We start from the raw sequence: 26930 nt of genomic DNA, 5'->3' as shown, positions 1-26930 counted from the left end.
GGACTCCCGGGGCGGAGCGCGGGTAGACCACTCCCAGAGTGTGGCTTTGCGCCTTGGAGAGGGTGCTCTCCTTCTCCAGGGATGGCGTCCCCAGCGGACGCAGGGTTTCGGGGAAATGTCCGCCTCCGCCACTTGGGGTGGCAGGGGCGAGAGGAGGATCTGGAGGTCCGGGAGAGGGCAGTGGGAGAAAGCTGGGGCTGCTGGAGTCGCATCTGCCCGCTGAGCGGGCCGGGGAGGAAGCGGGGCCCAGCGTGCGGCGTCCACGCGCTGAGTGTGCAGCGCTTTCATTCAAACTTTCTCCAGTCTCGGTTCCGGCGTCAGCAAGGTGTGACCAATCAGAATCTAGAGACGGGAATAAATTATGCAAATCACCATCTGGCGATGGGTCAGATGACTCCCATACTTTAAAAAACTACCTCTATAGGAGCGTGACAGCAGCGAGCCCTTGCTTCCCGGCGGCTCAGGACGAGGGCAGATCTGGTTCTGGTGCAGGCGGTTCACATTCGCTCCCTGCCACCGCCCGCGGCTCCGTGCCGCCAAGTTTTCATTTTCCACCTTCTCCGCGTCCACCCCCCAGCCCCTGGCCAAGAGAAGGATCTTACCGTCCTGGATTGCTGGAAACACCGATAGGTGGTTTTTGTTTTTAAAACTCCTGTTTCTGGGGAGGGGGTGTGGCGGGGCAGGATGAGCAACTCCTTTCCTCTGCTCTGTTTCTGGAGCCTTTGCTGTTGCTTTGCTGCTGGGAGCCCCACACCTTTTGGTCCAGAGGGACTGCTGGAAGGTAACGTGCATTTATTTTTATTCCCCCCCCCCCCCCAGCCACTTCTCTGTGCTGGGTCCCCTCTGTCTTGCTGATTCTTCAATCCCTCCTTGTTCCTATGAAATTCTTCCTTTCCCACTGCGCTGCCCATTTTCTCCTCCAATCTACCTTGGAGTCCACTTGTCTCTCTGCGTGTCTGATGGGAGTATCCCCGGCAAGTCATGCAAAAGGCAAAGGCTGGCAGGCTGCACTGGCTTTTGCCAGCCCTCTCACCCCCACCTCCTTCCCTCAGACGGTGCTGGTGCTGTCCAGCCAGCCGACCGGCCTGGCAGCAGCTCTGAAACCTTGTCCTCATGCTGGAACCTGGCGGTTTGAGAGGCAAGAAGGTTGTTAGAGCTCTGTCTGCTGGAGCTGCCTTTTAATCTTGTTGTAGGTGTCTTGAAAGGTCAGGTGGCAGGATAGCTGGCTTTGACTTGATTTGTGCTTGCAGGGAGTATCTGGTGAGTCACTTGTGCTTAGAAGCTGCAGGGCCTATTCCCCCAGGTTGCCAGCCTTTTCCTCTTCAACACTCTTGTGCTCCCCCGACTCTTCCTCTTCCCACTTTTCCTCCCTTTCCTCCTCCTGGCATTTAGCTTTTCTTCCTCTTGGGTTCTCTATGGCAGCCTTTTCCAGTGGCAGCTTGCCCTGGGGGAGCCAGAGTCAGTCAGCTCTGGGGGAGTCAGAGTCAGAGTCAGAGTCAGAGTGAGAACTAAGTCAGCTGATTAAGCAGTGGAGGGCTGGGGAGCCCCTAAACTGAACCCCATCATCTCATTTTCTAGCCTGCTGAGGTTGTGCCAAATGGTCTGTGTCCACTTTTGTATGTGTGGGAGGGTTACTGTGAATGAATGGAAAGCCTTGCTTTACTCAACGTGTTTCCAACTCTGGTGCTAACTAGAAGCATTGTCTGGGGGCAGGTCTCATCTCTGGCTCCTCACCTGTAAAATGCTAAAGTTCCTTTTAACTTCTGTGTTCTGGGCCTCTGAGTATGTGTGAGTCATTTCCTTCATTCCAAAAAGTATTTACTGCATACCTACTTAGTGTCAGACACTATTCTGGGAGCAGGGGAGAGAGCAGTGGACAAAATAGATGGCAATCTCTGCCCTCGTGACACTTACATTTCAGTGGTGGGAAGACAGACAGTGCACTGATTAAAATACCAGTGGTGCTCAGTATTATGGAGAAAAATCAAGCAGAGGAGGAAGGTGGGGGATGCTGGTGGGGGAAGGGGGCACGATTTTATGATGTGGTCAGGGAAGGCCTTTCTGGAGAAGCTGACCATTGAGCAAAGAGCTAAAGGGGGTGAGAGAAGGAGCCATGAGGACATCTGGGTGAGGAACAATCAGAAAGTCCCAGAGGCTGAAGTGACCCAGGCCAAAAGTAGTAGGAATGCAGCTAGAGAACTTTGGGGTCAGAGCGGTCAGACGCTAAGAGGGAGAGTCTTTGTCCATATGCGGGTTTATCCGCAGATCTGTCTCAGGAAACCAGGAGCCTCCTTTTCTCCTAGATTTCCCCATCTGGCCTCTGCGTGAGTGGCTGTCTGGGTAGAAGGTGGGGAGTTGCTGAACTCACTATGTCTGTGGTTCAAATTTCTGCTGGATGGGGCTTTTGTTCATTACTTTCATGACAGTTAACCTGATTTCCGCTCATGTGCATGTAGCAGCATTTTCTGGAACCATATCCCTCTTATATCTGCTGCATTCTTCCCCCTTTCCCTCTCCTTTCCCTCCACCCTCTCCACCGCTGTATCTCTTTCCTTTTGGTATCTTTTTCCTTTTGCTTCTTAACTCTGAGATAAATTAACTCCAAGATGACCATTTGGCATCTTTCTCTGCTGGGTGATAGGAGAGTTTGATACTCTAACTTCCCAGCCAGTTATCCAGCGATGCTCCCAGGATGGCTGAAAGAGCACTGGGTGGGGTCCGTTTATGACTTTCTGAAACAGTGTCATTACGACAGCACCTACCTAGTGTTAAGCCACAGGGGCCATCAGTGACATGAGCTGCACTTTGGGAGCGGGGCCGTCTCCTAGGTGGCACTGTGCATGAGCAGTAAAGCTGGAAGGGGGGATTTTTGTTGTTTTTAGGAGTTTCTCCATGGCTTTAGTCATTTACTTAACAAACCAGATGAATGCCTGGCACATGCCATCATTAGAAAGGGCACTGAGGATGCCTGAGGTTCCCTAGATGGGAACACTAGGGGAAGCCTATTTTCCAGCAGGTCAACAGCCTCTTGCCTCCAATTCCAAAATCCACAATCTCTCAAAATTGGAAAATGCATTTGGTAACTTGTTTGGCAGCAAGACCTGGCCTTACCTGATCTGAACTTATTTGGCAGCAAAAAGCCTGAGCTGACAGGAGGCTACTGGTTATCTTTATGTTTGCCCTCAAATGTGAGTGGTTATATATTTCTTTTTTTTTTTTTTTTTGAGACGGAGTCTTGCTCTGCCGCCCAGGCTGGAGTGCAGTGGCCGGATCTCAGCTCACTGCAAGCTCCACCTCCCGGGTTCACGCCATTCTCCTGTCTCAGCCTCCCGAGTAGCTGGGACTACAGGCGCCCGCCTCGTCGCCCGGCTAGTTTTTTGTATTTTTTAGTAGAGACGGGGTTTCACCGTATTAGCCAGGATGGTCTCGATCTCCTGACCTCGTGATCCGCCTGTCTCGGCCTCCCAAAGTGCTGGGATTACAGGCTTGAGCCACCGCGCCCGGCCGGTTATATATTTCTTTGCAGAAATTTTAGGGTGTTTGATCCAGGGGGAATAGCCCAGGCCCCACTGAAAGCATCATATAATATACGGTGTATGCTCCGTAATGCCTTTCTAGAATCTGAAAACTCCTAAATTCTGAAACTCACCTGGTTTCAAGCATTTCAGAAAAAGAATTGAGAACCTGTGATCTAAAAGTAGGAAGGAAGTAGAACTCCTTTTGATAGGAAAGAAGAGGGAAAAGCCAGAGAGAGATCTATTTATTTCAGAGTGACGGTAATTAATACTAGTGACTAATTAATACTCTTTAAGTATAAATGAGATGTCCTTTTTTATAAAATCTTCACAGTTTTTCTGGGAGGTGAAAAGGAACATTCAGCAGATGTAAAAAGTGAAACCCAGATGGCTTAAGCAATTTGCTCACGATTGAACTAGAATCAGACTCCAGGTCTCTCACTCCCCAAGTCTCCTAGATGCACCCATGCTCTGTTCTGTCTCCCCAGATGAGCTCCACAAACCCAAAGCTATACAGACTGAGGTCAAACCCTCTGTGAGGTTTAACTTCCGCACCTCCAAGGACCCAGAGCATGAAGGATGCTACCTCTCCCTGGGTCACAGCCAGCCCTTAAAAGACTGCGGTTTTAACATGACAGCGAAAACCTTTTTCATCATTCACGGATGGACGGTGAGCCCGGGGAGGGAGCTCTGTGGCTTTATACAAGATTTGATTCCCTTTGTTTTGGTCAATTAGAAAGAATTCTGGTGTTTCCAGATTCCAAACCCTCTTCCCCCCTTTCCTTGTGGGCTGCTTGTATTTCAGACAGCTGTGAAGAATGTAACGGGCATTCACTAAGGGGCAATCTGGACTCCAGCAGGGTGGTATTAATGCTGGCATACAACGGGCTTTCAGAAAGTGGCTCTCCTGAGAGCAGCAGCCCAGCTCCACTGGCTCTTAAGGACCCCTCTAATTACACTTAATTACGCTGGTCAACCCTGCCTGGAGGGGGCTGTCCTGCCGTGAGAGCTGAGCTTGACTAAAGCAACTTGACTGGCTCCGAGAACCTATGAGTAGCCAGCTGGCCTGGATTGCCGGCTGCCCTTGGCATGATGCCCTCCTGTTTGCATAGAGATAGCCCCGTTTAAAGGCACTGGGGCTCTTTATGTGCCCTAGCTGAGCAATTCACATTGAAAAGCTCATGACAAACTTCAACAAAAAAGGGCTTTAGTGCTCAGCTTCAGAAGCTTTTGACCAGCCAGGGATTTATTCATTCATATAATGACAGTCTGTAGGGAAATGGCACTATGAAGTGAGCAGATTTCTGCCTGGGCTAATTGGAAGGGGACAGTCCTCCTCTTAATGATGAGAAATTCGTATCTGTTACATGTTTTTGGGGTCTTTAAGTCTATCATCCACGGTTGAGGTCAGGGGCAGGAGAGGGCAGGTGCCTGCCTACCTAATTGAATGAAGAGATGATTAAGAGCCTAGCTGTGCTCATCACACAACCTACAATCAGAATCATATGTTTGAATCTTTTTAAGGCCCCCTGTCAAAATGCAAATACAAGCTGCCTGCGACTTACAAATGGGTTGCATTCCAGAAAGTTCTTTTGTAATCTGTTTGGAACTTGGAACAGCAGTTTCCCATAGAAGCAAGATTGTAAATGGTGTTTGGGTTCCCAGGCTAGGCACAGAAAATCTATTTATTTGATAATGTGCTTGTGGATAGGTTTACAACTGGACCTAGTCACCATTTATAACTTTGTTTCTGTGGGAAAATATGTTCTGAGTTGTAATTTGGGATTCCTGGGACAGATTTTCCCTACTCTGGGGTCAGGAAGGATGGCAGAGATGGGTTGTGGGAAGGGGTCATTTGTTAACTCTGCATTCACCTAGGAGACAGCATCTCCCTGCATCTCTAAGAGAGAAGCTAATTCTCCAGGACAACCCTCCCCACTGCCTTTGAAGGATGGATCAGGCCACTTCCCTGCCTGTAACAGGGACTCAGACCAGCCTTATGCCAGTATCACCCTTAACACATATCTCATAGTGGTCCCAACAGACAGTGGGGCAACAGCATAGGACATTAGCTAGGAAAGTTTTGATGGGAAATGCTGGGGATGTGAAGAGCAACGGAAGACAAATACCTGCATAGTGATTCTGCCTGTGCTGGTCCTGCTCATGTGCAAATGTCTGGTCCCTGAGCAGCCAATGTGCAGGTTCTAAAATTGTCTGGGGGCACTGGGCATGGTGACTCATGCCTGTAATCCCAGCACTCAGGAAGGCCTAGGTGGGAGGATCGCTTGAGCCCAGGAGTTCAAGACCAGCCTGGGCAACATAGTGAGACCCTGTTGCTGCAAAAAGTTTAAGAATTACCCAGGCATGGTGGCGTGTGCCTGTAGCCCCAGTTACTCTGGAGGCTGAGGTGGGAGGAAGATGGCCTCAGCTTAGGAATTTGAGGCTCTCTTGAGCTGAGATGGTTGTCAGTGCACTCCAGCCTGGGCAACAGTGAGACCCCGAGTCAAAAAAAAAAAAAAAAAAAAAAAGTCGGTTGGAGAGAGGGTCATATAGAACGGAATTTCGTATTTTTTAGGATTTCTGAAACCAAGAATAAAAAATAACTTCCACGTTTCTCTGCAGATGAGCGGTATCTTTGAAAACTGGCTGCATAAACTCGTGTCAGCCCTGCACACAAGAGAGAAAGATGCCAATGTAGTTGTGGTTGACTGGCTCCCGCTGGCCCACCAGCTTTACACGGATGCGGTCAATAACACCAGGGTGGTGGGACACAGCATTGCCAGGATGCTCGACTGGCTGCAGGTACTGGGGGATGACAGGGAGTCTCCTGTTGCCAGCAGGATCTCAAACCCTAATCTTCTTAAGAAATACAGGTCGTGCATCTGTTGTCATGAACTTCTGGAAAAAAATCTTTGAGATTAAAAGTTTTATTGAATTAAGTATTGCTTGGAATACTTGAAAGTTGGGACTTTTTGAGAGCCTTTTAATTATTGATAGATCTCTGGATTTTTCCTGATACTCAATTTGCTGAAAATTGGCCTTATGGGTTGTTCCTTCCTGACTTAGAAACAGATACCCTTAGGCTGGTTGGGGATGGCCAGGAACCAGGCCAGGCTTGTGATCTGAAATTCCTACAAAGCCTGCTCTAGTCTCTGAAGTATGGCTGTGTTGAGGGTGGGGAGGGGGTTATTTCAAAGATGCAGCCTAATATCTCTTTTTTTAATCTCGGTTCACTGCAACCTCCACTTTCCGGGTTCAAGTGATTCTCCTGCCTCAGCCTCCCGAGTAGCTGGGACTACAGGCGCCTGCCACCACGCCTGGCTAATTTTTTGTATCTTTAGTAGAGACAGGATTTCACTGTGTTAGCCAGGATGGTCTCGATCTCCTGACCTCATGATCTGCCCGCCTAGGCTTCCCAAAGTGATGGGATTACAGGCATGAGCCACTGTTCCTGGCCTCTTCACCACCACACTCCCCTCTCTTAGAGACTGCCAGAAAGAACAGGAAACATGTAGGGAACAGCCACATACGCAGCCTCCAGTCATACCCTCCACCCTGCCCCCATGCTTGGCATTTTCAGTGCCACCGTGTCCTTTTGGCCTCCCCTAAACTGACTGTGACCCACACATGGGGCATCACCAGCAAAGCCAGTGGGCCCTGGGGAGTCTCTGTGCCCACGGTCCCTGCGTCTCCTCCTACACCGTGATTGAGTTGTTGAATTGCTGGTGACTCTGGATCTCCGGACCCTGCTCTTCTGCTCACATACTTTGGTGACTTTCTGCAGGAGAAAGATGATTTTTCTCTCGGGAATGTCCACTTGATCGGCTACAGCCTTGGAGCTCATGTGGCTGGGTATGCTGGCAACTTCGTGAAAGGAACGGTGGGCCGAATCACAGGTGAGCTCTGCTTCCATCACCAATAGCCGGTGATTGCTGGGCTCCCTCAGCTACAATGAGCCAGAATGCTCCCAAATGAGGCAGTGGAGTGAATCAGAGAGTTAACTCTAGAAGGAACCTGGAATGCATCTAATTCAAAACCTCCCAAATGTTCTTTTTTTTTTTTTTTTTTTCAAATTGAACTCACACAGGTCCCCAACATACGAGACATGGAGAGAGAGGGGGGTGCTGTGGGTGAAGTGGGGTGGGTATATGGCGGGTTGTGTTAGCCTTGCCAATGTGGGCTTTCCCCTTACCTGGAAGCATCTCAGAGTCTCAGAGCACCAGGGAACACAGTTTGAAAACCATGGGTCTGGTCCAACAGATGAGGAAACAGATACAGAGAGGTGAGGCAACTTGCCCAGGGGCAAACAGCTAATAACTCAAGAGCAGAAGCTGGATGGAGTCCTGGCTCCAAAGCTTTTGGGTGTTCACTTCAGGTCTCCACCCAAAGACTCAGGGGAAAAGAATGAATAGTAGGTTTTAGTTTGAATTCTGCCTCTGATTTCTATCTTGTCTCACAATAGCCTCTTTCCCATGTTAAGGTAGCATATTTATGAATGATAGCTACCAATTTAGAACAGGTGGTTCAACTTTGTAATGAAAGGAACCTTTCTGATATTGGTCCCCAGGCGGTCAATAGACAATTGAATTTTCCATGTTGAAAACTGCATCTTAGTGAGCTTTTAGCATGAGAGTTTGGATTAAATCATTGAATGATTGTGAAAAGTGTCAAAGGTTTTCTTTCTCATTGATGGGCCCCTCAGGTATATACACAGAGCTTCCCCTATGCTACAATTAATGATAAATTTGTTGCCCTGAACTTCTATCATCCTTCCAGCATCATTTTATTTATATTTACCCCTAGTTTCCCCCTTACTCCCAAGACTCTAAGGGTGATCACCTAGAAGGAAAGATCTGAACAATTCCTTGTCCTGTAGCATTTTCATTTTAAAACAAAACTCAGGCCAGGTGTGGTGGCTCACACCTGTAATCCCAGCACTTTGGGAGGCCAAGGTGGGCAGATCACTTGAGGTCAGCAGTTTGAGACCAGCCTGGCCAACATGGTGAAACCCTGTCTCTACTAAAAATACAAAAATTAGCCAGGTGTGGTGGTGGGTGCCTGTAATCCCAGCTACTTGGGAGGCTTAGGCAGGAGAATCGCTTGAACCCAGGAGGTGGAGGTTGCAGTGAGCTGAGATTGTGCCACTGCACTCCAGCCTGGGTGACACAGCAAGACTCCGTCTCAAAAAACAAAACAAAACTCAGGTAGAAGAGAGTCCTTAGCTAAATAACGATTTGGGAAAGGTAGAATTTCAGATTTCAGTGACAAGCTGATATGGTAGAATTTTAAAAAGAATATTTGTGAAGTTTTCCTGGCTCTCCTGTATCCTGTCCCTGGGCTTGAGTCTAGTTATGTGCGTGCATACACGAACACGCATGCACGCAAATGCCTGTTGATCCAATGATTTGATTCATCCCAGCTTGAGAGCTTTATTTTTGATTTCCAAGACTGTGGGGCTTGAGCTGCCCAAAGTGGGCTATGCTTGTGTGACCACCCATGACTGCTTATTAACCCCTTGCTGGTGCAAAGCAGGTTGACCTGAAGCCACTCGGGTTCCATTGTCTGAGCGCCTCTTCCTAGCCCCTGAATGAGAGGTGTGATGTTTCAGATCCAGGCAGCTGAGTTCAAATTTCAGCACACACCAGAGTCAGGCCCAGGATGTCAGTAACAGTGACAAACTACAGATCTTGCCTTTCTCTATTTCTAAATCTGAAATGAGATAGGGCTAGGGACGAAACTTTCCAGTTCTTTCCCCCTGCCTATTTGAGTGGCATCTGCTGGGGTGAGGGCTTTTCTCCTGAGGATGGCAGGGGAGCCAGGCAGAATGCTAACTAGTGCTCTGGGATGTTTGCATGGAGCATCATGCCCACATGCCCTGAGCATAGCCCCTTCCCTCTGGCCTTTTTCTGTAGAGCAGGGGCCTGGCCTCTGTCTAGTTGCCAAGCAGCATCCCTGACACATGCAATTGTGTATGTCTGTTGGGGGAGGCTATGTCCTCTTCTCTCCCCTTGGTAGACTTCTCATGGACCTGTGGACCAGGTGATCACAGCTGCTAAGAGGACAGATTGAGGCTCGCATAGGGTCCTGCGTCCAGTGATGCCACTATGCCAAGGCCACCAGGCAGTCCTTAGCCTGGGCCTTGCAAGGGAATATCTGAACCCCAATCTTGCTTGGACCAGAGGGTGTGGATGGGTGTTTGCTAGAGTTTTACTTTGTTAGGCTTCTGAGAGAAGCCTGTGATATACTAGGAAAGAAGTCATATATTTATAATTGAACCTGTGCCTTGTTTGCTATAATCAGGTAAGCAAGCAGATGAATTTATTGAAGAAATGCGTCCATGTGTGCAGGCTAGATGCTAGCTAATGTTAAATACCTCATGTGTGGCTGGGCGCGATGGCTCATGCCTGTAACCCCAGCACTTTGGGAGGCTGAGTTGGGTGGATCACCTGAGGTCAGGAGTTCAAGACCAGCCTGGCCAACATGATGAAACCCCGTCTCTACTAAAAGTACAAAAATTAGCTGGGTATAGTGGTGGGCGCCTGTAATCCCAGCTACTCAGGAGGCCGAAGCAGGAGAATCACTTGAACCCAGGAGGAGAAGGTTGCAGTGGGCCGAGATCGTGCCATTGCACTCCAGGCTGGGTGACAAGAGCGAGACTCCATCTCAAAAAAAAAAAAAGCAAAAATAAAAAACAAACGAACAAAAAAAACCTCATGTATGACAGCTGCTTTATGCTATCTCTGAGCCACATAGCAACCCTGAACATTCTACAGAGGGGGAAACTGGGACTCAGTGAGTAAAGGGCCCAATATCCTGGGCCCTATAAGTAGCAGAGCTGGGACTCCTACCCATGCTGTCAGATTCCGGATCCCACGCACCTCACTGCTGCGCCATGCCGCCTTTCTTCTGCAGACAGAGATAAAGTGGCCAGGCATGGTGGTGCATGCCTGTGATCCTAGCTTGGGAGGCTGAGGTGGGAGGATCACCTGACCCCAGGAGGTGGAGGTTGCAGTGAACTGAGTTTGGGCCACTGCACTCCAGCCTGGGCAACAGAGTGAGACCCTGTCTTAAAAAGAAAAAGTAGCTGTTGAACTACAGCAGGCCCTGCCCTGCCAGGCCAGAATGCACAGCCCTGGAAGTTTTGCACGCATGCATGTGTGTGTGCTCCATTTGCTGGACAGGGCAACTTTGGAGGAGTCTATGACTGAATGGAAGAAGCAAGGGCTCTCTATCTCCCCTTTATTTAAGGAGGCAGTTCTCCTGGTCATTCATCCCTAGTTAAAAAAGTTAAATGTGCCACTGCGCCCCTGAATCTGTGGGCCACAGCTATGTGTCAGGGACAGTCAGAGCAGGGCAGGCAGGCTCTGGCTGGGTAGGTGAAGGCCCAGCCTTGCCTGCCAGCCAGCCTGTGAAACCCTGTCAGCTGCCCGCATTCCTCCAGTACAGCCTGGTTTCCATGGCACTGACCGTCTGGTGGGGACCTTTGTTCACACCGAGTAAAGAGCCTCTGTCTTGTATTGATTGCAAAGCAGAATGTTGCTCTCTCTTTCTCTTTCCTCCAGGGGACACAGTGAGAGGCAGGGAGAGGCTGCTGTGTCAGTACTGTGGTCCTTGTGGCCTCTGAAATGGGTAGTCGTCGGTTATTGTGGGAGGACACTGCTTTTGTGCCATCTTTCTTTTGAGTCTTGGGCTAGGGATGAACCCTCAAGCAGCCTGGGCTCCCTTTCTGTCTTGGTCGCACATAAAGTTATCTAAACTTGGCCAGACGTGGTGGCTCATACCTGTAATCCCAGCTACTCAGGAGGCTGAGGCAGGAGAATTGCTTGAACCCAGGAGGTGGAGGCTGCAGTGAGCCGAGATCACGCCACTGCACTCCAGCCTGGGTGATAGAGCAAGATTCCGTCTCAAAAAAAAAAAAAAAAAGTTATTTAAATTTGTGGAAACTATTTAATGTTTCAGCCTCTACCAGTTCTCATATGAGTAATGAGTTCTGCAAGTTGACCGTCTACTCCAGACAGTAGCTCTGCCTCTTGTTTATCCTGAAGCTACCATCTCAAGTCTCCTGATAGGCTCCCTGGTTCTAATGTGCTGGGGTTTTGTGAAAACGGTTGTTACCCACGTCCTCCTTTCAGGACTCTCATTGGTCACATGCCCTCCCAGCCTTGGTGTTTCGAGGCCAGGGTTTCTCAGCCTAGGCAATATTGACATTTGGGGTCAGGTAAGGTTTTGGTGTGTGTGTGTGGGTGTGTGTGTGTGTTGGGGGTGGATTGACTTGTGTACTGTAGAATGTTTATCTGTATTCCTGGCCTGGCCCTGCTAGATGCTAGCAACTCTCTCCGTGAGAATGGGGGCAACAAAAAGGTCTCCAGGCATTGCCAGATGTCCCCTGGGGGGCAAAGCCACTTGTAGTGGTGAACCACTGTTCCAGCGGCCCTTCCTTTCTGGCACATTTCATCTCTTAACTTTCTCCAGGTCCTTCCTATGTGTCTGTGGGGCAAAGATCCGTTCTGGTTGGGTTAAATGTGGTTCCCATAATCACTTGGGCTTGGTAATAGTAGCTAATACTGATGGGAACTCAGTCTCTTAAGATCTCACATGGACTGTATGAATTAAGGTATAAATTCAGGTTCTATTTTATAAATGATAGTGAAACACAGGGAAGTTTTTCAATATTTGGCCCACAGCATGCCTACTTTTAGGATCATCTGGGGAATGAATACCTATTTCTAGGCGCCATAATTCATATCTACCCACTAGAATCTCTAGGAGTTCAGGGACTTGTGAATCTGCATTTTATACTTTGCAAGTTCTTTTTTGGAACGATTTTATGTTAATGCAGTTTTCAAATCAAAAGATGGTGAAAAGTCTGTCTTACTGCTCTACTATCTGTCCATTTCCCTTACCCACCCTCTCCCCCAATGCACATGCATACAGGTAACTAGTTGCTTGTGTGTCCTTCCAGAATGTTTTGTAGCTGTGTGGTAGAATTTAAATTTAACAAGCTCCCAGTTTCAAATATGAAAACCAGTGCTCTCAACAGTGCCGCTTGCCTGCTCAACACAAAACGTTTGGAGGCAGAAAGGTTTTCTCATTGTGGCTGCAAAATAGAGGAATTCTGGAGGCCTGATGTATGGATTCTCAGTGTGTCGGGTGTCCTCTTCTCTCTCACCATTCCACCCCTGGGCCTGACTCATAACTAAAGGAAGGGGAAGAATAAATTCAGATACAAATAGCTCAGTTTGGGGAGACTGGATTCTCCTTCCAGAAGGATGTAGGCAGCTTAGTTATTCTGTAAAAATTCTGCTAAAATTAAGGACGTGAAAGGTGCTCAGTGGCAGGATGAATAGGACAAATGGCTTAGTTTTAGGCAGTCTGAGTTCTTTCTAGAACTGCTTCAGTTTTAACAGGAGCAGTTCCTTGGAGCTGTGTGGCAGCGTGAACCTTGTAGCTAGTTTACGGGGTTTGGCTGAGGTGTTGGGATACATGAAGGCTTCAGAAGAAAGTATAAATTCCATTAACAATAGGATTTAATTTCCTCAATGATGTCTTGGGGTCAATTGCATATGGAAATGGGTTTCTTACTTTCTTCCATGCTTTCCACGTCTTGATTCTCCCAGCTGGACTCAGAAGGCATCTTCTTCATTCTGCACACTCAGACTTAACTTGTAATCAGGACTCACTGACTTTGTGTACCTGACATAGCTGTTTTGGGACCTTCTTCTGCTGCAGGTTTGGATCCTGCCGGGCCCATGTTTGAAGGGGCTGACATCCACAAGAGGCTCTCTCCTGACGATGCAGATTTTGTGGATGTCCTCCACACCTACACGCGTTCCTTCGGCTTGAGCATTGGTATTCAGATGCCTGTGGGCCACATTGACATCTACCCCAATGGGGGTGACTTCCAGCCAGGCTGTGGACTCAACGATGTCTTGGGATCAATTGCATATGGAAGTGAGTTCCCTGTTTTCTGCTTTGTGTTTGACTCAGTTTATCCCATCTCCTTCTAAATCAGCCCGAGCCTTTAGCGCTGCAGGCACTACGTGTTCACTATTCTCATCTCCTGCCAGAGGCCTCCAACACTGTGTTTAATGTTTCTCATTGTCTTCCAAGACTAACTGACCCAGTGGTTCCTACTCTGCTTTCCCATGCTTTAAGGTCACAGTTGTTATTGATTAATTTCTTTTCTTTCTTTTCTTTCTTGTTTTTGAGAGGGAGTTTTGCTCTTGTTGCCCAGTCTAGAGTGCAATGGTGCAGTCCTCGGCTCACCGCAACCTCCACCTCCCTGGTTCAAGCGATTCTCCTGCCTCAGCCTCCCAAGTAGCTGGGACTACAGGCGCACGCCACGACGCCTGGCTAATTTTGTATTTTTAGTAGAGATGGGTTTTCACCATGTTGGCCAGGCTGGTTTTAAACTCTTGACCTCAGGTGATCCACCTGCCTCAGCCTCCCTAAGTGTTGAGATTACAGCGTGAGCCACCATGCCCAGCCGATTAATTTCTTTTTATGACAAAAAAGAATACACACGTTTGTTGAAAAAGAAATCAAGCATTATAGACTTGCATAAAGCAAAAGGGCACTCCCACTCCCACCCCTACTTCCACTCTTCAGATGTAGCCAGTATAAATGCTTTTGTGTGTATCCTTCTAGTCTTTTTTCTTTGCAAATTAGTTGCATGCATATTTTCCCCCAAATCACATTGTTCTGCAACTTTATTTTAATTTTAATTTTTTTCAACTTTCTTTTTTTCCTGTAATAATATGTTATGGTTATTCTTTTTCATTTCTTTTTTTTAAAAGACAGAATCTTACTTTTTTTTTTTTTTTTTTTTGAGATGGAGTTTTGCTCTTCTTGCCCAGGCTGGAGTTCAGTAGCACGATCTCAGCTCACTGCAACTTCTGCCTCCCAGATTCAGGCGATTCTCCTGTCTCAGCCCCAGTAGCTGGGATTACAGGCACCTACCACCATGCCCGGCTAATTTTTTGTATTTTTAGTAGAGACAGGGTTTCAGCATGTTAGCTAGGCTGGTCTCGAACTCCTGACCTCAGGTGATCCACCTGCCTTGGCCTCCCAAAGTGCTGGGATTACAGGTGTGGGCCACTGTACCCAGCCAGAATCTTGCTATGTTGCCCAAGTTGGAGTGCAGTGGCTATTCACAGCTTACTACAGCCTTGAACTCCTGGGCTCAAGCTATCCCCCTGCCTCAGCCTCCCAAATAGCTGAGACTACAGACATGTGCCACTGCATCTTGCTATTATGGGCATTCTTAAATATCAGAGCACACAGATTTACTAACATTATTTTTACAGGCTGTATAATATTCCACAGCATGGATACACTCTATTTTAATTTTTGGTAACATTTTAAAGAAGCAAACGCATTTCATTTAAGTTTTTTCCATTCACTTAACATTTTTCTTCTTCTTCTCCTTCTTCCTCACTATGTTTCCCAGGCTGGAAACAAGCAATCCTCCTGCCTCAGCCTGAGATTACGGGTGCAAGCCACCACACCTGGCTCCAAAATTTATCTTCTGAATGCTTGAGCCTATTCTCAGCAGATTTGGGCTGAACTGAATTTGCTAAAACTGAGGTGTAGGGCATTGACCAATTTTTGGGGGGGTTGTTACCCTTTTACTGCCTTGGATGCTGACAGCATTTCCTGTCTTGACCCCAGGCAGCTTTCTCCACTCTGATGCTCTGCCTTCCACATGTCCTGCTCTGTTGCTCAGTCTTCCCTGTCCTAGTTTAATCCAAGTAGTTCTGCAGGGTTTGGAGGTCCATGCAAGGGGAATTTGCTCCCTCCTCAGAATATAGGATGATGGCTTTTCTTTCTTTTTCTTTTCTCTCTCTGTTTTTTTTTTTTTTTTTTTTTTTTTTTTTTTTTTTTTTTTGAGATGGAGTTTCGCTCTTGTTGCCTAGGCTGGAGTGCAATGGTGTGATCTCTGCTCACTGCATCCTCCACTTCCCAGGTTCAAGTGATTCTCTGCCTCAGCCTCCCACGTGGCTGGGACTACAGGTGCCCACCACCATGCCCGGTTAATTTTTTGTATTTTTAGTAGAGATGGGGTTTCTCCATTTTGGCCAGGCTGGTCTCGAACTCCTGTCCTCAGGTGATCCACCCACCTCGGCCTCCCTCACGATTACAGGTGTGAGCCACCATGCCCGGCTAGATGATAACATCTCTTAAGGCTGCTAGTGCCATTGAGGCAGGGTTGGGGGTGGCTTTGCCAAATTTTTCATAAGATTCCAGAAATTATTTGGACCAGAAAATCCAAATTGTATGCCTAACTTTGTAACCAACTGTCTGTATGACCCTGAGCAGATTACCTCACCCCTATGGACCTTTGGGTCATAATCTTTAATTGAAGGCATTGAACTAGAATGGAGTTGGTCAACATCTTCTTAAAGCATCAGCTAGTACATGTTTTAGGCTTTGCGGGCCGTATTGCCTCTGTTCCAGCTCCGTTGATGTAGCATGAAAGTAGCCACAATAATACATAAACAAATGAGGGTAACTATTCCAATAAAACTTTATTTACAAAAACAGGTAGCCAGCAGGCGTGGTGTGGTGCACCTGTAGTCCCACCTATTTGGGAGACTGAAGCAGGACGACTGCTTGGGCCCAGGTGAGGATCACTTGAGCCCAGGAGTTTCAGGCCAGCCCAGGCCACATAATGAGATACTGTCTATAAAACAAAAACAAAACAAAGCAAAAAAAAAAAAAAAAAAAAAAAAAAAAAGAAGTAGCCAGCTTGCAAGTCATATTTTGCTGAGCCCTGCATGAGATGTTTAGGATCTCATCCATTTGCAGCATTCTGTGGCTGTATAGCCCTATTAGGAGGTAGTGACTCCTGCTGCACAGCTCGTCTGCATCACTCTACTTAGCACTTATTATATGGGCTTTCTTGCTCTTTATTGCTTTGTGTGTATTCGTGCTGTCTTCCCACCAATAGAGTGAACAGTTAGGCAGCAGGAATGGCCTTAAATTCTTCTACATCTTAATGGGAGCCTAGCACCTTCCTGGACATTAATTAAGCATTACACAGGCCGGGTGCAGCGGCTCACATCTGTAATCCCGGCACTTTAGGAGGTGAAGGTGGGAAGATTGCTTGAGCCCAGGAGTTCAAGACCAGCCTGGGCAATGTGGTGAAACCCCTTATCTACAAAAACTACAAAAATTAGCCAGGTGTGGTAGTCATGTGCCTGTAGTCCCAGATACTGGGGAGGCTGAGGTGAGAGATCACCTGAACCTCGGAGGTTGAGGCTGCTGTGAGCAGTGAGTCATGATTATCCCACTGCACTCTAGCCTGGGCAACAGAGTGAGACCCTGTCTCAAAACAAACAAACAAGCAAAAGAATTACATGAAAATACTAACAGCGACAATGAACAGCTATCACTGATGAGGATTACAGTATTTATTGTTTGAGTGTCTAGTCATCGAGAAAAGCTCATCCTGCATGCTTTCTGTCTCTCCCACCCTCAGCAATCACAGAGGTGGTAAAATGTGAGCATGAGCGGGCCGTCCACCTCTTTGTTGACTCTCTGGTGAATCAAGACAAGCCGAGCTTTGCCTTCCAGTGCACTGACTCCAATCGCTTCAAGAAGGGGATCTGTCTGAGCTGCCGCAAGAACCGTTGTAATAGCATTGGCTACAATGCCAAGAAAATGAGGAACAAGAGGAACAGCAAAATGTATCTAAAAACCCGGGCAGGCATGCCTTTCAAAGGTAACCTTCAGTCCCTGAAGCATCCCTGAGGAAGGCCCTTATACCTCCTTCTTAATACCATGCTGCAGAGCAGGGCACGCTAGCCCAGGAGAAGTGGCCAGCACAATTCAATCAAATCATTGCAAATCAGATTACACTGTGCATGTCCTAGGAAAGGGAATCTTTACAAAATAAACAGTGGGGACCCCTTTTGTGATGTGGCTATCAGTCCATGATCACAATATCAGTATCTTGAATTTTTATCTTGCATTTAACTTTCAAAGCTGTTTCATGTTTGTTTTCTCATTTGATCATCACAAGAAACGTAAGGCAGATGAACAGTGAACCAAAATGACATGTTACGTTTTTATAATGCACTGTAAAATCACAAGGTGTTCTGGGTACTGTGGGTATTATTTTACTATGAGGAGGTTGAGGCTCAGAGAGGTTAATATCTTGGTCCTTAATCCAGGGGCACATAGTTAGAAAGTAGCTAAGTGAAAATCCTCAAAAGATCTAACCCCCAAGCACAGGGCTCCTTCTTCTAGACTGCAGTGGCCTCTTATGGCATTGGACAGAACAAGAGCAGATGGGGGCTGCAGGTTGGGCTCAACCAAAAGAACACCAGCCCTAAAATCTCTGTGCTGGGTGACTCAGTTTGGGTCGGGGTGTCCTGTGATGACAAGCAAGGGTTACAAGCATCTTTGTTTTGCTGTCTCTGCAGTTTACCATTATCAGATGAAAATCCATGTCTTCAGTTACAAGAACATGGGAGAAATTGAGCCCACCTTTTATGTTACCCTTTATGGCACTAATGCAGATTCCCAGACTCTGCCACTGGAAATGTAAGTCATCAGTTTCCCTTGCTGGGTTTGGGATAGAGAACAGATTGGTTTGAGATTGAGAGAGCACAAGGGAGCGTGTGAACAAGTGCAGCATGCAGGATAGTGGAGTCCGACTGCTTGGGGAGGAGCCAGGTGGTCTGGCTGGCCTCTGCAGTCCTCTCTCCTGCTGCACCTTCTCTACCAAGCTCTGACTCAGCGTTTCAGGGAGGAAAGTTCCTGGGATGAATCAGCATCATGAGAAGCTGCTAGATCAGCGGCTGTATCAACTGGGCAGAAACTGCTGTTTCATTCCAGGCAATGCCTGATGAGGCTTCAGGCAATCTGGAATTTCATAAACGTCATCCCTGGACCTTTCCTAATGATGTGGCTATGGGAGGGGTGCATAGCAATCTGTATTATTTGTTGAGTATCCACCAGGGACAAAGCGTCGTGCCAAGTAATGTTGGGATTGTGATGAAACATCATCAAAGTAGCTCACTTTTCAGGGCTCAGGGTCTAGCTGGGAGACCAGGTTTGTACATGCATATGCATACTTACACACAGATGGGGCAAGCAGACGAAGCCAAGCCAAATGAGAGGGACAGACAGGAAGCAGCTAGGAGTTCGGGGGAGACAGATGCCTGTGGGCTGAGCGGAACAGCGCACTTGAGTGGGGAAGTGACTTCTTTGTGTTTTCTTATTGTGTTTTTTCTTGGTTCTGTATTTTCAGGAAGTAGCATAAGGGGGGTGGAGGGGGTGCCCAGGAATGGTTTTGGTAAGAAGCTGGAGTGCTGTGGGCAGGGTTAGTTCGGCCCATGTGGAGTACACCTCAGCTTCCATCTTGGTCTTGCTGGTGGGAGGTAGAGGGTTAGAGGTGGGGGAAGGACTCACACTGTCTCTCTCCTGTCTGTGTGGGGTTGTTACTGCCACTGTGTCACCCCACACAGTGTGGCAGTTTTCTAGCTGTCAGGGGAGTGAGATCAGCTTCTCTCCAACTTGTAGAGTGGAGCGGATCGAGCAGAATGCCACCAATACCTTCCTGGTCTACACCGAGGAGGACTTGGGAGACCTCTTGAAAATCCAGCTCACCTGGGAGGGGGCCTCTCAGTCTTGGTACAACCTGTGGAAGGAGCTTCGCAGCTACCTGTCTCAACCCCGCAACCCCGGACGGGAGCTGAGTATCAGGCGCATCCGGGTGAAGTCTGGGGAAACCCAGCGGAAGTAAGTGCCTCCTGCTCCTTCTTCTGCCTGGTGTAGGTGGGGAACAGAAGGCTGTGCCTCTGCCATTTCCTTTCCTTTGCTGCATCCACCCTCAATCCTTCCCTCCAGCATGCAGGTAAAACCTCAAACACCTTTGCAAGGACAAGTGACTTCCAGATCAAGCCTTCTATCAACTGTTATGCATCTCATGCCCTGAACATAGGCCCTCGGGGAGAAGGGTGGGCCAGTGGAGGCAGGAATTCAGCCCTGGCCCTGTTTGCCAGGCCTTATGTTAGCCTGGAGGAGGGGGACTTCTCTTGGACCGGGCTTTTTAGGAGTGCTGCCTTGTTGATCTGTTTACTGTGGGATCCATGCAGACAAAAGGCTTTGCTTGCTTCTGACCAGAGCAGACTGGAGTATCACGTCCAGGGAGCCCCCATGGATGAGATCTGTGGGAGGAGCTGGTTTTCCCCAGCATCTGATTTTCAGAGCATCATTAACTCTCCTTCAGAGGTTGTAAGTCAAGGATGTGGGGCTGTGGTCCTAACTGCAAGTCACAGAGAATCCTCTGTGCCACACTAGCTGGCAGTTTCCCATTTCTTTTAACCCCAAGCCTAGCATAAAAGATCCAGACCTTTCTATCAGCTCCTAACACCGTGCCTTGACTCCCTGAGCAGGCTTCTTTCTAAACAAAAGCCAGGGAAGCCTGTGAGACCTTTGTCAAGAAGGGAGAGTTTCTTTAACCAAGTCCTACAGCTGACCTCTAGAGAGGTCACTGCCAGCCTTGGCATGGGAGGAGGCAACTGCCCCCCTCTTTGTCCCTCCTCTGGCATTTTCTCCATTATAATTCCGGCCATGTCTGGTTTACATTCATCATCTGTGGCACAACTTGGCAGCAGAGGGAAGTGAAGTGGAGGCTTGGAGCCCTCAGCTGAATGATTCTAGTCTAGAAACCTGTGAACTGGGGGTGGTCTAGACTGTGTATCTTTTTACTTCTCTTGGCCCTCGCAGGTGCAAACTATACCCATGGGTGTGATAGCAGGAAGATGATCACTTATAAATAAAATATTTCAAATAAAATAAACACCTATTAAATCACCATTGAGACTTAAAAGTATAAATAGTTTTCCATATGGGTTTAGATATAAGATTTTTAAAAACTAAAGCATTATAGATATAGTTGAAGCCCCTGTGTCCTTCTCTGCTCTACCCTTCTTCTTTCAAACCAAATGTAACTAATATTTCAATATTAACAAATGTTAGTGTGTTTCCTTCCATCATGTTTTTATACCATTAGTACTTTTTTTTTTCTTTTGAGACTGAGTCTTGCTCTGTTGTCCAGGCTGGAGTACAGTGGCACAATCTTGGCTCACTGCAAACTCTGCCTCCCGGATTCAAGTGATTCTCCTGCCTCAGCTTTCTGAGTAGCTGAGATCACAGCTGTGTGCCACCATGCCCAGTTAATTTTTGTATTTTTAGTAAAGATGGGGTTTTGCTGTGTTGGCCAGGCTGGTTTCAAACTCCTGACCTCAGGTGATCGGCCTGCCTTGGCCTCCCAAAGTGCTGGGATTACAGGTGTGAGCCACCGCGCCCGGCCCCCTTAGTGCTTCTGTTTGTATACATAAACAATGTATAGAATTGTTTTGGATGCTTCTGAATTTTACATGAGTGGACATAATATTTTACAATTTGATTTTTTCATTCTAATATTGTTTGTGAAATTTATCCAAAACCTAAAGATCTAATCTATTGTTGTTTAACTCTGTATGTAAATCACCATTGCACAAATAGTTTTGCCATTGTTCTGCTGAATAAGTTAAGTTGTTATTGCTTCTTTGTAGTTACAGATGGTGCTGAGATGAACATCCTCTGCATTTGCCTCGTGCACATGTGTGTGAGGGCTGTTTTTCAGCATGTGTTCCAAACAGTGGAATTGCTGGGTTGTAGTATATGCATTCTCCAGCCTGAACAGATATGATTGAATCTGTCTCCAGAGTGGTGGAACTAATTTTCCATCTTAACTATGGATGAAGAGTTCCCTTTTCCCTCCTTTTCATCCATGTCTGGTGGGACGTTCTTGTCATTTTGTTAGGTGTGAATGGGCCCCCTGCTGTTGTTTGAATTTGCATTTCCTGATTGTGCGTGAGATAGGTCATGTTTTTATATGTGTTTAAACATATAGGTCCTAAGGTCCTTAGGGCTTCCTGGGAAAGGTTCTTAAACTGTTCTGAATGGGGCTTTTGTCCTGCCTCAGCTCCAGGGTCAGGTGCCCCACACACTTAAGGATTACGTGGTCACGCTAATCACACACCCCCGAGGCTGCGTGGGGCAGCCATAAGTTACAGGGAAATGGTTATTAGGCCCTGATTCTTTCTTGTGGGTCTTGGCTGTCCGTTTGCTGAGTCTTTGATTTGGACTTGCGGCTGAGTTGCAGTTGCTCTTGCCAATGGATATTTACAGAGCACTGGACTAGAGGTACTTTGAATCACTCCATTCAAGTTTACGGTCTAGTGGAGAAGTCAACCACGGAAATCAGCAAGCAATTTCACATAGGGCATAAGGTTTTAAAATAAAACGTGTTTTTTTTTTTTTTTTAACTGTATGTTGCAAGAAGTAGCAACACTAACAAAAGCAATATTTATATAAGGACATACTTTGTAACCAGTTGAAAGGCCAAGGGAGGGTTAGGTTAATGAGGGCTCAGGCAGTCAGGGAGGCTTCTGAGAGGCTATGGCCTTGACAGGCAGGTGGCCTTTTGGATAGACAGAGGGAAGCAGGGGGGAGAGGTCTGGCTGAGGCTACATGAGGCTGAATCATGGAAGCTTCAACGTGAGACACAGTTTAGAGTCCCTGCAGTAGCGATGGGGAATTCTGAAGGCGTTTGAGTCAGGACATGGCATGAAAATTTCACCCCTGCCTCCTCACCCATCTGCCTTGAATCCAGAAAGCACAGCTGGATTCCCCCTAAAGTTCTGGCTACATCAATGGTTTCTTTTCCTTCCTAGACTGACATTTTGTGCAGAAGACCCTGAGAACACCAGCATATCCCCAGGCCGGGAGCTCTGGTTTCGCAAGTGTCGGGATGGCTGGAGGATGAAAAATGAAACCAGGTAACCAGGACGTTTTCATATGTTCCACCCAGGACATGTTGACGTGATGATCTCCTAGCATGTGCTGGGGATGGATCTGGGTGCGAGGGACATAGCATGAACAAAACAGATAAAAATCTCTTCAAGAAGCTGGGCCGGGCGTGGTGGCTCACTTCGGGAGGCCGAGGCAGGCAGATCACCTGAGGTCAGGAGTTTGAGACAGCCTGGCTAACATGGTGAAACCCGGTCTCTACTACTACTACTACTACTACTGCTACTACTACTACCACTACTACTACTAAGAAGCTGGGTGTGGTGGCACATGCCTGTAATCCCAGCTACTTGGGAGGCTGAGGCAGGAAAATCGCTTGAACCTGAGAGGTGGAGGCTGCAGTGAGCTGAGACCGCAGCCTGGGTGACAAGAATGAAGCTCTGTCTCAAAAAGAAAGGGCTGGCTGCAGTGGCTCACGCCTGTAATCCCAGCACTTTGGGAGGCCAAGGCAGGTGGATCATGAGATCAGGAGATCGAGACCATCCTGGCTAACATGGTGAAAACCTGTCTCTACTAAAGATATAAAAAATTAGCTGGGTGGGGTGGTGGGCACCTGTAGTTCCAGCTACTTGGGAGACTGAGGCAGGAGAATGGCATGAACCCGGGAGTCGGAGCTTGCAGTGAGCTGAGATCACACCACTGCACTGCAGCCTGGGTGACAGAGTGAGACTCTGTCTCAAAAAAAAAAAGAAAAAGAAAAAGAAAAAGAAAAAAAGGAAAAAAAAAAAGAAAGAAGCTGACCTTTTGCGAGGAGATAAAGAAGCAAGTGAAATACTGTAGATATGATGTTGGAAATGTTAATGTCTCTTCTGCATTTTGTCCTGCCTCAACCTGTAGGGGTTCATTGCACATGACCCTACTGGCATGAGATTGTCTCTGTAACTAAGTCCCTGGGTTGGTGCCCCTGCCTGCCATCTTTGAAGTATCTTTTTTTTTTTTTTTTCTTTTTTTCCTTTGAGACAGGGTCTTACTCTATTACCCAGGCTGGAGTGCAGTGTCATGATCCTGGCTTACTGCAGCCTTGACCTTCCCAGGCTTGGGTGATCCTTCCACCTTTGCCTCCTGAATAGGTGGGACCACAGGCACATGACACCTCACCGAGCTAATTTGTGCATTTTTTGCAGAAACAGGGCTTCACCATGTTGCCCAGTCTGGTCTTGAATACCTTAGCTCAAGTGATCCGCCTGCCTCGGCCTCCCAGAGTGCTGGGATTACAGGCGTAAGCCACTGTGCCTGGCCCCTGCCATCTTTGATTGACATCTTCTCTGTAATAACTAGAGCTGTGGGAAGGTGCCTAAGGGCTCCTAGCTTCCTTTGGCCACCAGGTCAGGGTTGGGAATGGGGTGGGAGACAAAGAGAAGCACAAAGCATATTCTCCTTTCTTAGGTTTTCTAGAACTCACGTGAGTGTGGGCCTAATTCTCCCACACCCTTTTTTTTGTTTGTTTGAGACAAAGTCTAGCTCTATCACCCAGGCTGGAGTGAAGTGGAGTGATCTTGGCTTACTACAGCCTCTGCCTCCTGGGTCCAAGCGATTCTCCTTCCTCAGCCTCCCGTACCTGGGATTACAGGTGCCTGCTACCATGCCTAGCTAATTTTTGTATTTTTAGTCGAGATAGGTTTTCGCCATGTTGGCCAAGTTGGTCTCGAACTCTTGACCTCAAGTGATCTGCCCACCTTGACCTCCAAAAGTGCTGGCATTACAGGTTTGAGTCACTGTGCCCGACCCCAATCCTCTGCCTTTTTGAGAAACAGAAATGCTCATGTATGTGGAGCTAAGTGAGACAAAGGGATTGTCATGCTTCACTATCCCCTTGTGCCATGATGCAATCCATTATTTCAGATGTGAGGAAGGCCCATCTCATGGTGTGAGGCAGTGGGCTCATCCTGGGGAACCAGCCACATGCCTTCTAAGCTGAAACACCTGCTGAGGAGGAAGGGGACTGTCTCCCCACACCATGCCTGTCCCCACCCCTTGCTCTAACCAGGGTACTAGATAATAATAGTGTTGTGGTACACCTAGCACTTAGCTTGGGCCCAACCTGCACCCAGGGACTTACATAATGATGTTTATCATCAACCCCACTAGGCAGGGGTTGTTATCCCTGTGTACAGACGAGGAACCGGGGCTCGGGGAGATGAAGTTTCTCTCCCAAGGCCCCCAGCGCTGGCAGAGGGAGTAGAAGCAGGTCAGTCTACTCCAAAGCCTGAGCTCTTGAGCACCGAGGCTCCATGTGCTCAGATGAATCACCTCGCCTCTGTCTGGGTATCAATTATCAGGCAGCTGTGCCCATGCTCTGGGGCCCCTGTGATGAACCGTTTGCCACCCCCGAGGCTGGGCTGCATCCCAGCTGCTCTGTCTCCTGTTTAGGAGCTCAACATGACCACAAGCACCATCATCACAGGACTCATGCCATCTAATTAAGGGACTCGGTCTAGTGTAGGCTCATATGATTTTCTACTATTATAACAATTGTAAATCTTTATGTATTTAAATGTATACATTTCAAAGTGTTTCCACATATATTAACTTCATTTATCCTCCAGACAACCATGTAGATTGGACACACCCAGAAAAGATGGCTAAGGAAGGCTATTCTTTTTTATTGAGACAGGGTCTTGCTCTGTCACCCAGGCTGGAGTACAGTGGCAGGATCACAGCTCATTGCAGCCTCGACCTCCTTGGGCTCAGATGATCCTCCTACCTCAGCCTCCTGAGTAGCTTGGATTACAGGAATGCGCCACCATGCCTGGCTAATTTTTGTATTTTTTGTAGAGATGAGGTTTCACCATGTTGCCCAGGCTGGTCTCTATCTCCTGGGCTCAAGTGATCTACCTGCCTCGACCACCCGAAGTACTGGGTTTGCAGGCATGAGTCACTGTGCCAAGTCAGGATGGCTGTTCTTCTGATAAAGGCTAAGATATTTATTCTTCTTTCCCACTTTGGAATTCATATACCTGAGAACTCTATGACTCACCCTCTCACTACTAATTTTAGAAAACAAGCTGTCCTTTCCATTTCCCTCAAAAACAGTAGGAGCCCAAGTAACAAATGAACATTAGGAAGTCATAGCATCATATGTAACATGTTCAGCATCCTCCCTCCTGACATGGATGCTGTTCACATGTTCACTGGTAAGGAACCTGAGATTCAGAGAGGTTCAGTGGTTTGTTCATGTAACTGAGACTAGAATCCAGGTCTCCCAACTCTCAGTCTTGCCCGCTTCCTGCCAATACAGTGTTTCTCTTGTATTTCTAGGTCAAGGCAAGGAGGATGCTTTGATAGTTCTCCCCACACTTGTGTGTCTGTGATTGTGTGTGTGTGTGTGTTGTGAGTGGATATTGTGCTAAATATGTCAATGCAAGAACTGTGATGTACTCAACTCAGGGTCCAGAGAGTGCTGCAGCATGGTGTTTCTCAAAGTGCATTTGTGGCTTCTCAGGTTAGGGAGAGAAGGCAGCACTCAAGACCTTGTCCATTTATTCTGAAAGGAATACAGGTAAAATAGTCCTGTGGAGTGTCAGAAAGTTTGGCCTTGAGGTTGACAGAGCACACCCTGAATACAGGTTTGCATGTTTGCTGGTGCGTGAGCTAATGAATGCCACTCTCACATGGTTTCTTTCAGTCCCACTGTGGAGCTTCCCTGAGAGTGCCCTGGCAAGTCTTGCCAGCAAGACTGGAAGACTGCCTGCTATCCAAGCACATGGAGGAGAGTTACTGCTGAGGACCCACCAATGGGAGGATTCTTCTCAGCCTTGACCCTGGAGCTCCGGGAACAACTGGTCTCCTGTGATGGCCGGGATTCCTCGTGGGAGGGGACTGTACGCTGCTATAGCTCTTGCTGCCTCTCTTGAATAGCTCTAACTCCAAACCTCTGTCCACACCTCTAGACCACCAAGTCCAGACTTATGTGTAAGCAGCTGGGTGCCCGGGGCCTCCCGTGCACACTGGATTGGTTTCTCAGTTGCTGGGCGAGCCTGTAGTCTGCTTGACAAGGAATGCTGGCTCCGAAGAGGCCCTGTGTAGAAGGCTGTCAGCTGCTCAGCCTGCCTTGAGCCTTAGTGAGAAGTCCTTCCAATGGGAGCTGACTCTTGTCAGAATGGCAGGTCTGGTATCTTGTTCAGACCCTGACTGTTGGAATTCTTATGGGTTGCACTGACCACACTGGTTACATCTTAGCCATTCCGTCCTGCTCCCCAGCTTGCTCTCTGAAGCACACATAATTGGCTTTCTTATATTTCTGTTGTTCATTTTTTTTATTTGGAGATGGAGTCTTACTCTGTGGCCCAGGCTGGAGTGCAGTGGCGCAATCTCAGCTCACTGCAACCTCCGCCTCCCGGGTTCACACCATTCTCCTGCCTCAGCCTCCCGAGTAGCTGGGAGTACAGGTGCCTGCCACCATGCCCGGCTAATTTTTGGTATTTTTAGTAGAGACAGGGTTTCACCGTGTTAGCCAGGATGGTCTCGATCTCCTGACCTTGGGATCCGCCCACCTCGGCCTCCCAAAGTGCTGGGATTACAGGCATGAGCCACCATGCCTGGCCTGTT

General features: G+C 47.9%; 1 protein-coding gene across 2 annotated transcripts; it reads left to right on the top strand.

Annotated features, from left to right (window-relative positions):
- Positions 1–406: 406 nt before the first annotated feature.
- Positions 407–26678, top strand: LIPG (lipase G, endothelial type). 2 transcript variants are annotated; one of them, XM_010356547.2, is made up of 10 exons: positions 407–781; positions 4004–4185; positions 6138–6317; positions 7300–7411; positions 13245–13466; positions 16996–17238; positions 17942–18062; positions 19044–19262; positions 22247–22351; positions 26008–26678. In XM_010356547.2, exons 1-10 carry the CDS (start codon positions 685–687, stop codon positions 26027–26029), a joined length of 1503 nt encoding a protein of 500 aa, XP_010354849.2. In that variant the 5' UTR covers positions 407–684; the 3' UTR covers positions 26030–26678. The 2 variants fall into 2 exon arrangements, with proteins under 2 accessions (XP_010354849.2, XP_010354850.2); XM_010356548.2 differs by lacking the exon at positions 6138–6317.
- The last annotated feature ends 252 nt before the right edge of the window (positions 26679–26930 follow it).

Source organism: Rhinopithecus roxellana, chromosome 21 (assembly GCF_007565055.1).
Source record: "Rhinopithecus roxellana isolate Shanxi Qingling chromosome 21, ASM756505v1, whole genome shotgun sequence".
NCBI classification, from domain to species: domain Eukaryota; kingdom Metazoa; phylum Chordata; class Mammalia; order Primates; family Cercopithecidae; genus Rhinopithecus; species Rhinopithecus roxellana.
The sequence above is the reverse complement of the archived record's forward strand: the minus strand, read 5'-3'. Positions and strand labels throughout refer to the sequence as shown.

Excerpts from the sequence above, each read along its gene's own strand:
- LIPG (XM_010356547.2), top strand. The coding sequence starts at position 685 with ATGAGCAACTCCTTTCCTCTGCTCTGTTTCTGGAGCCTTTGCTGTTGC. Across the intron at positions 7,412-13,244 it reads AACGGTGGGCCGAATCACAG|GTTTGGATCCTGCCGGGCCC; the intron begins GTGAGCTCTGCT and ends CTTCTGCTGCAG. Across the intron at positions 19,263-22,246 it reads TCTGGGGAAACCCAGCGGAA|ACTGACATTTTGTGCAGAAG; the intron begins GTAAGTGCCTCC and ends TTTCCTTCCTAG.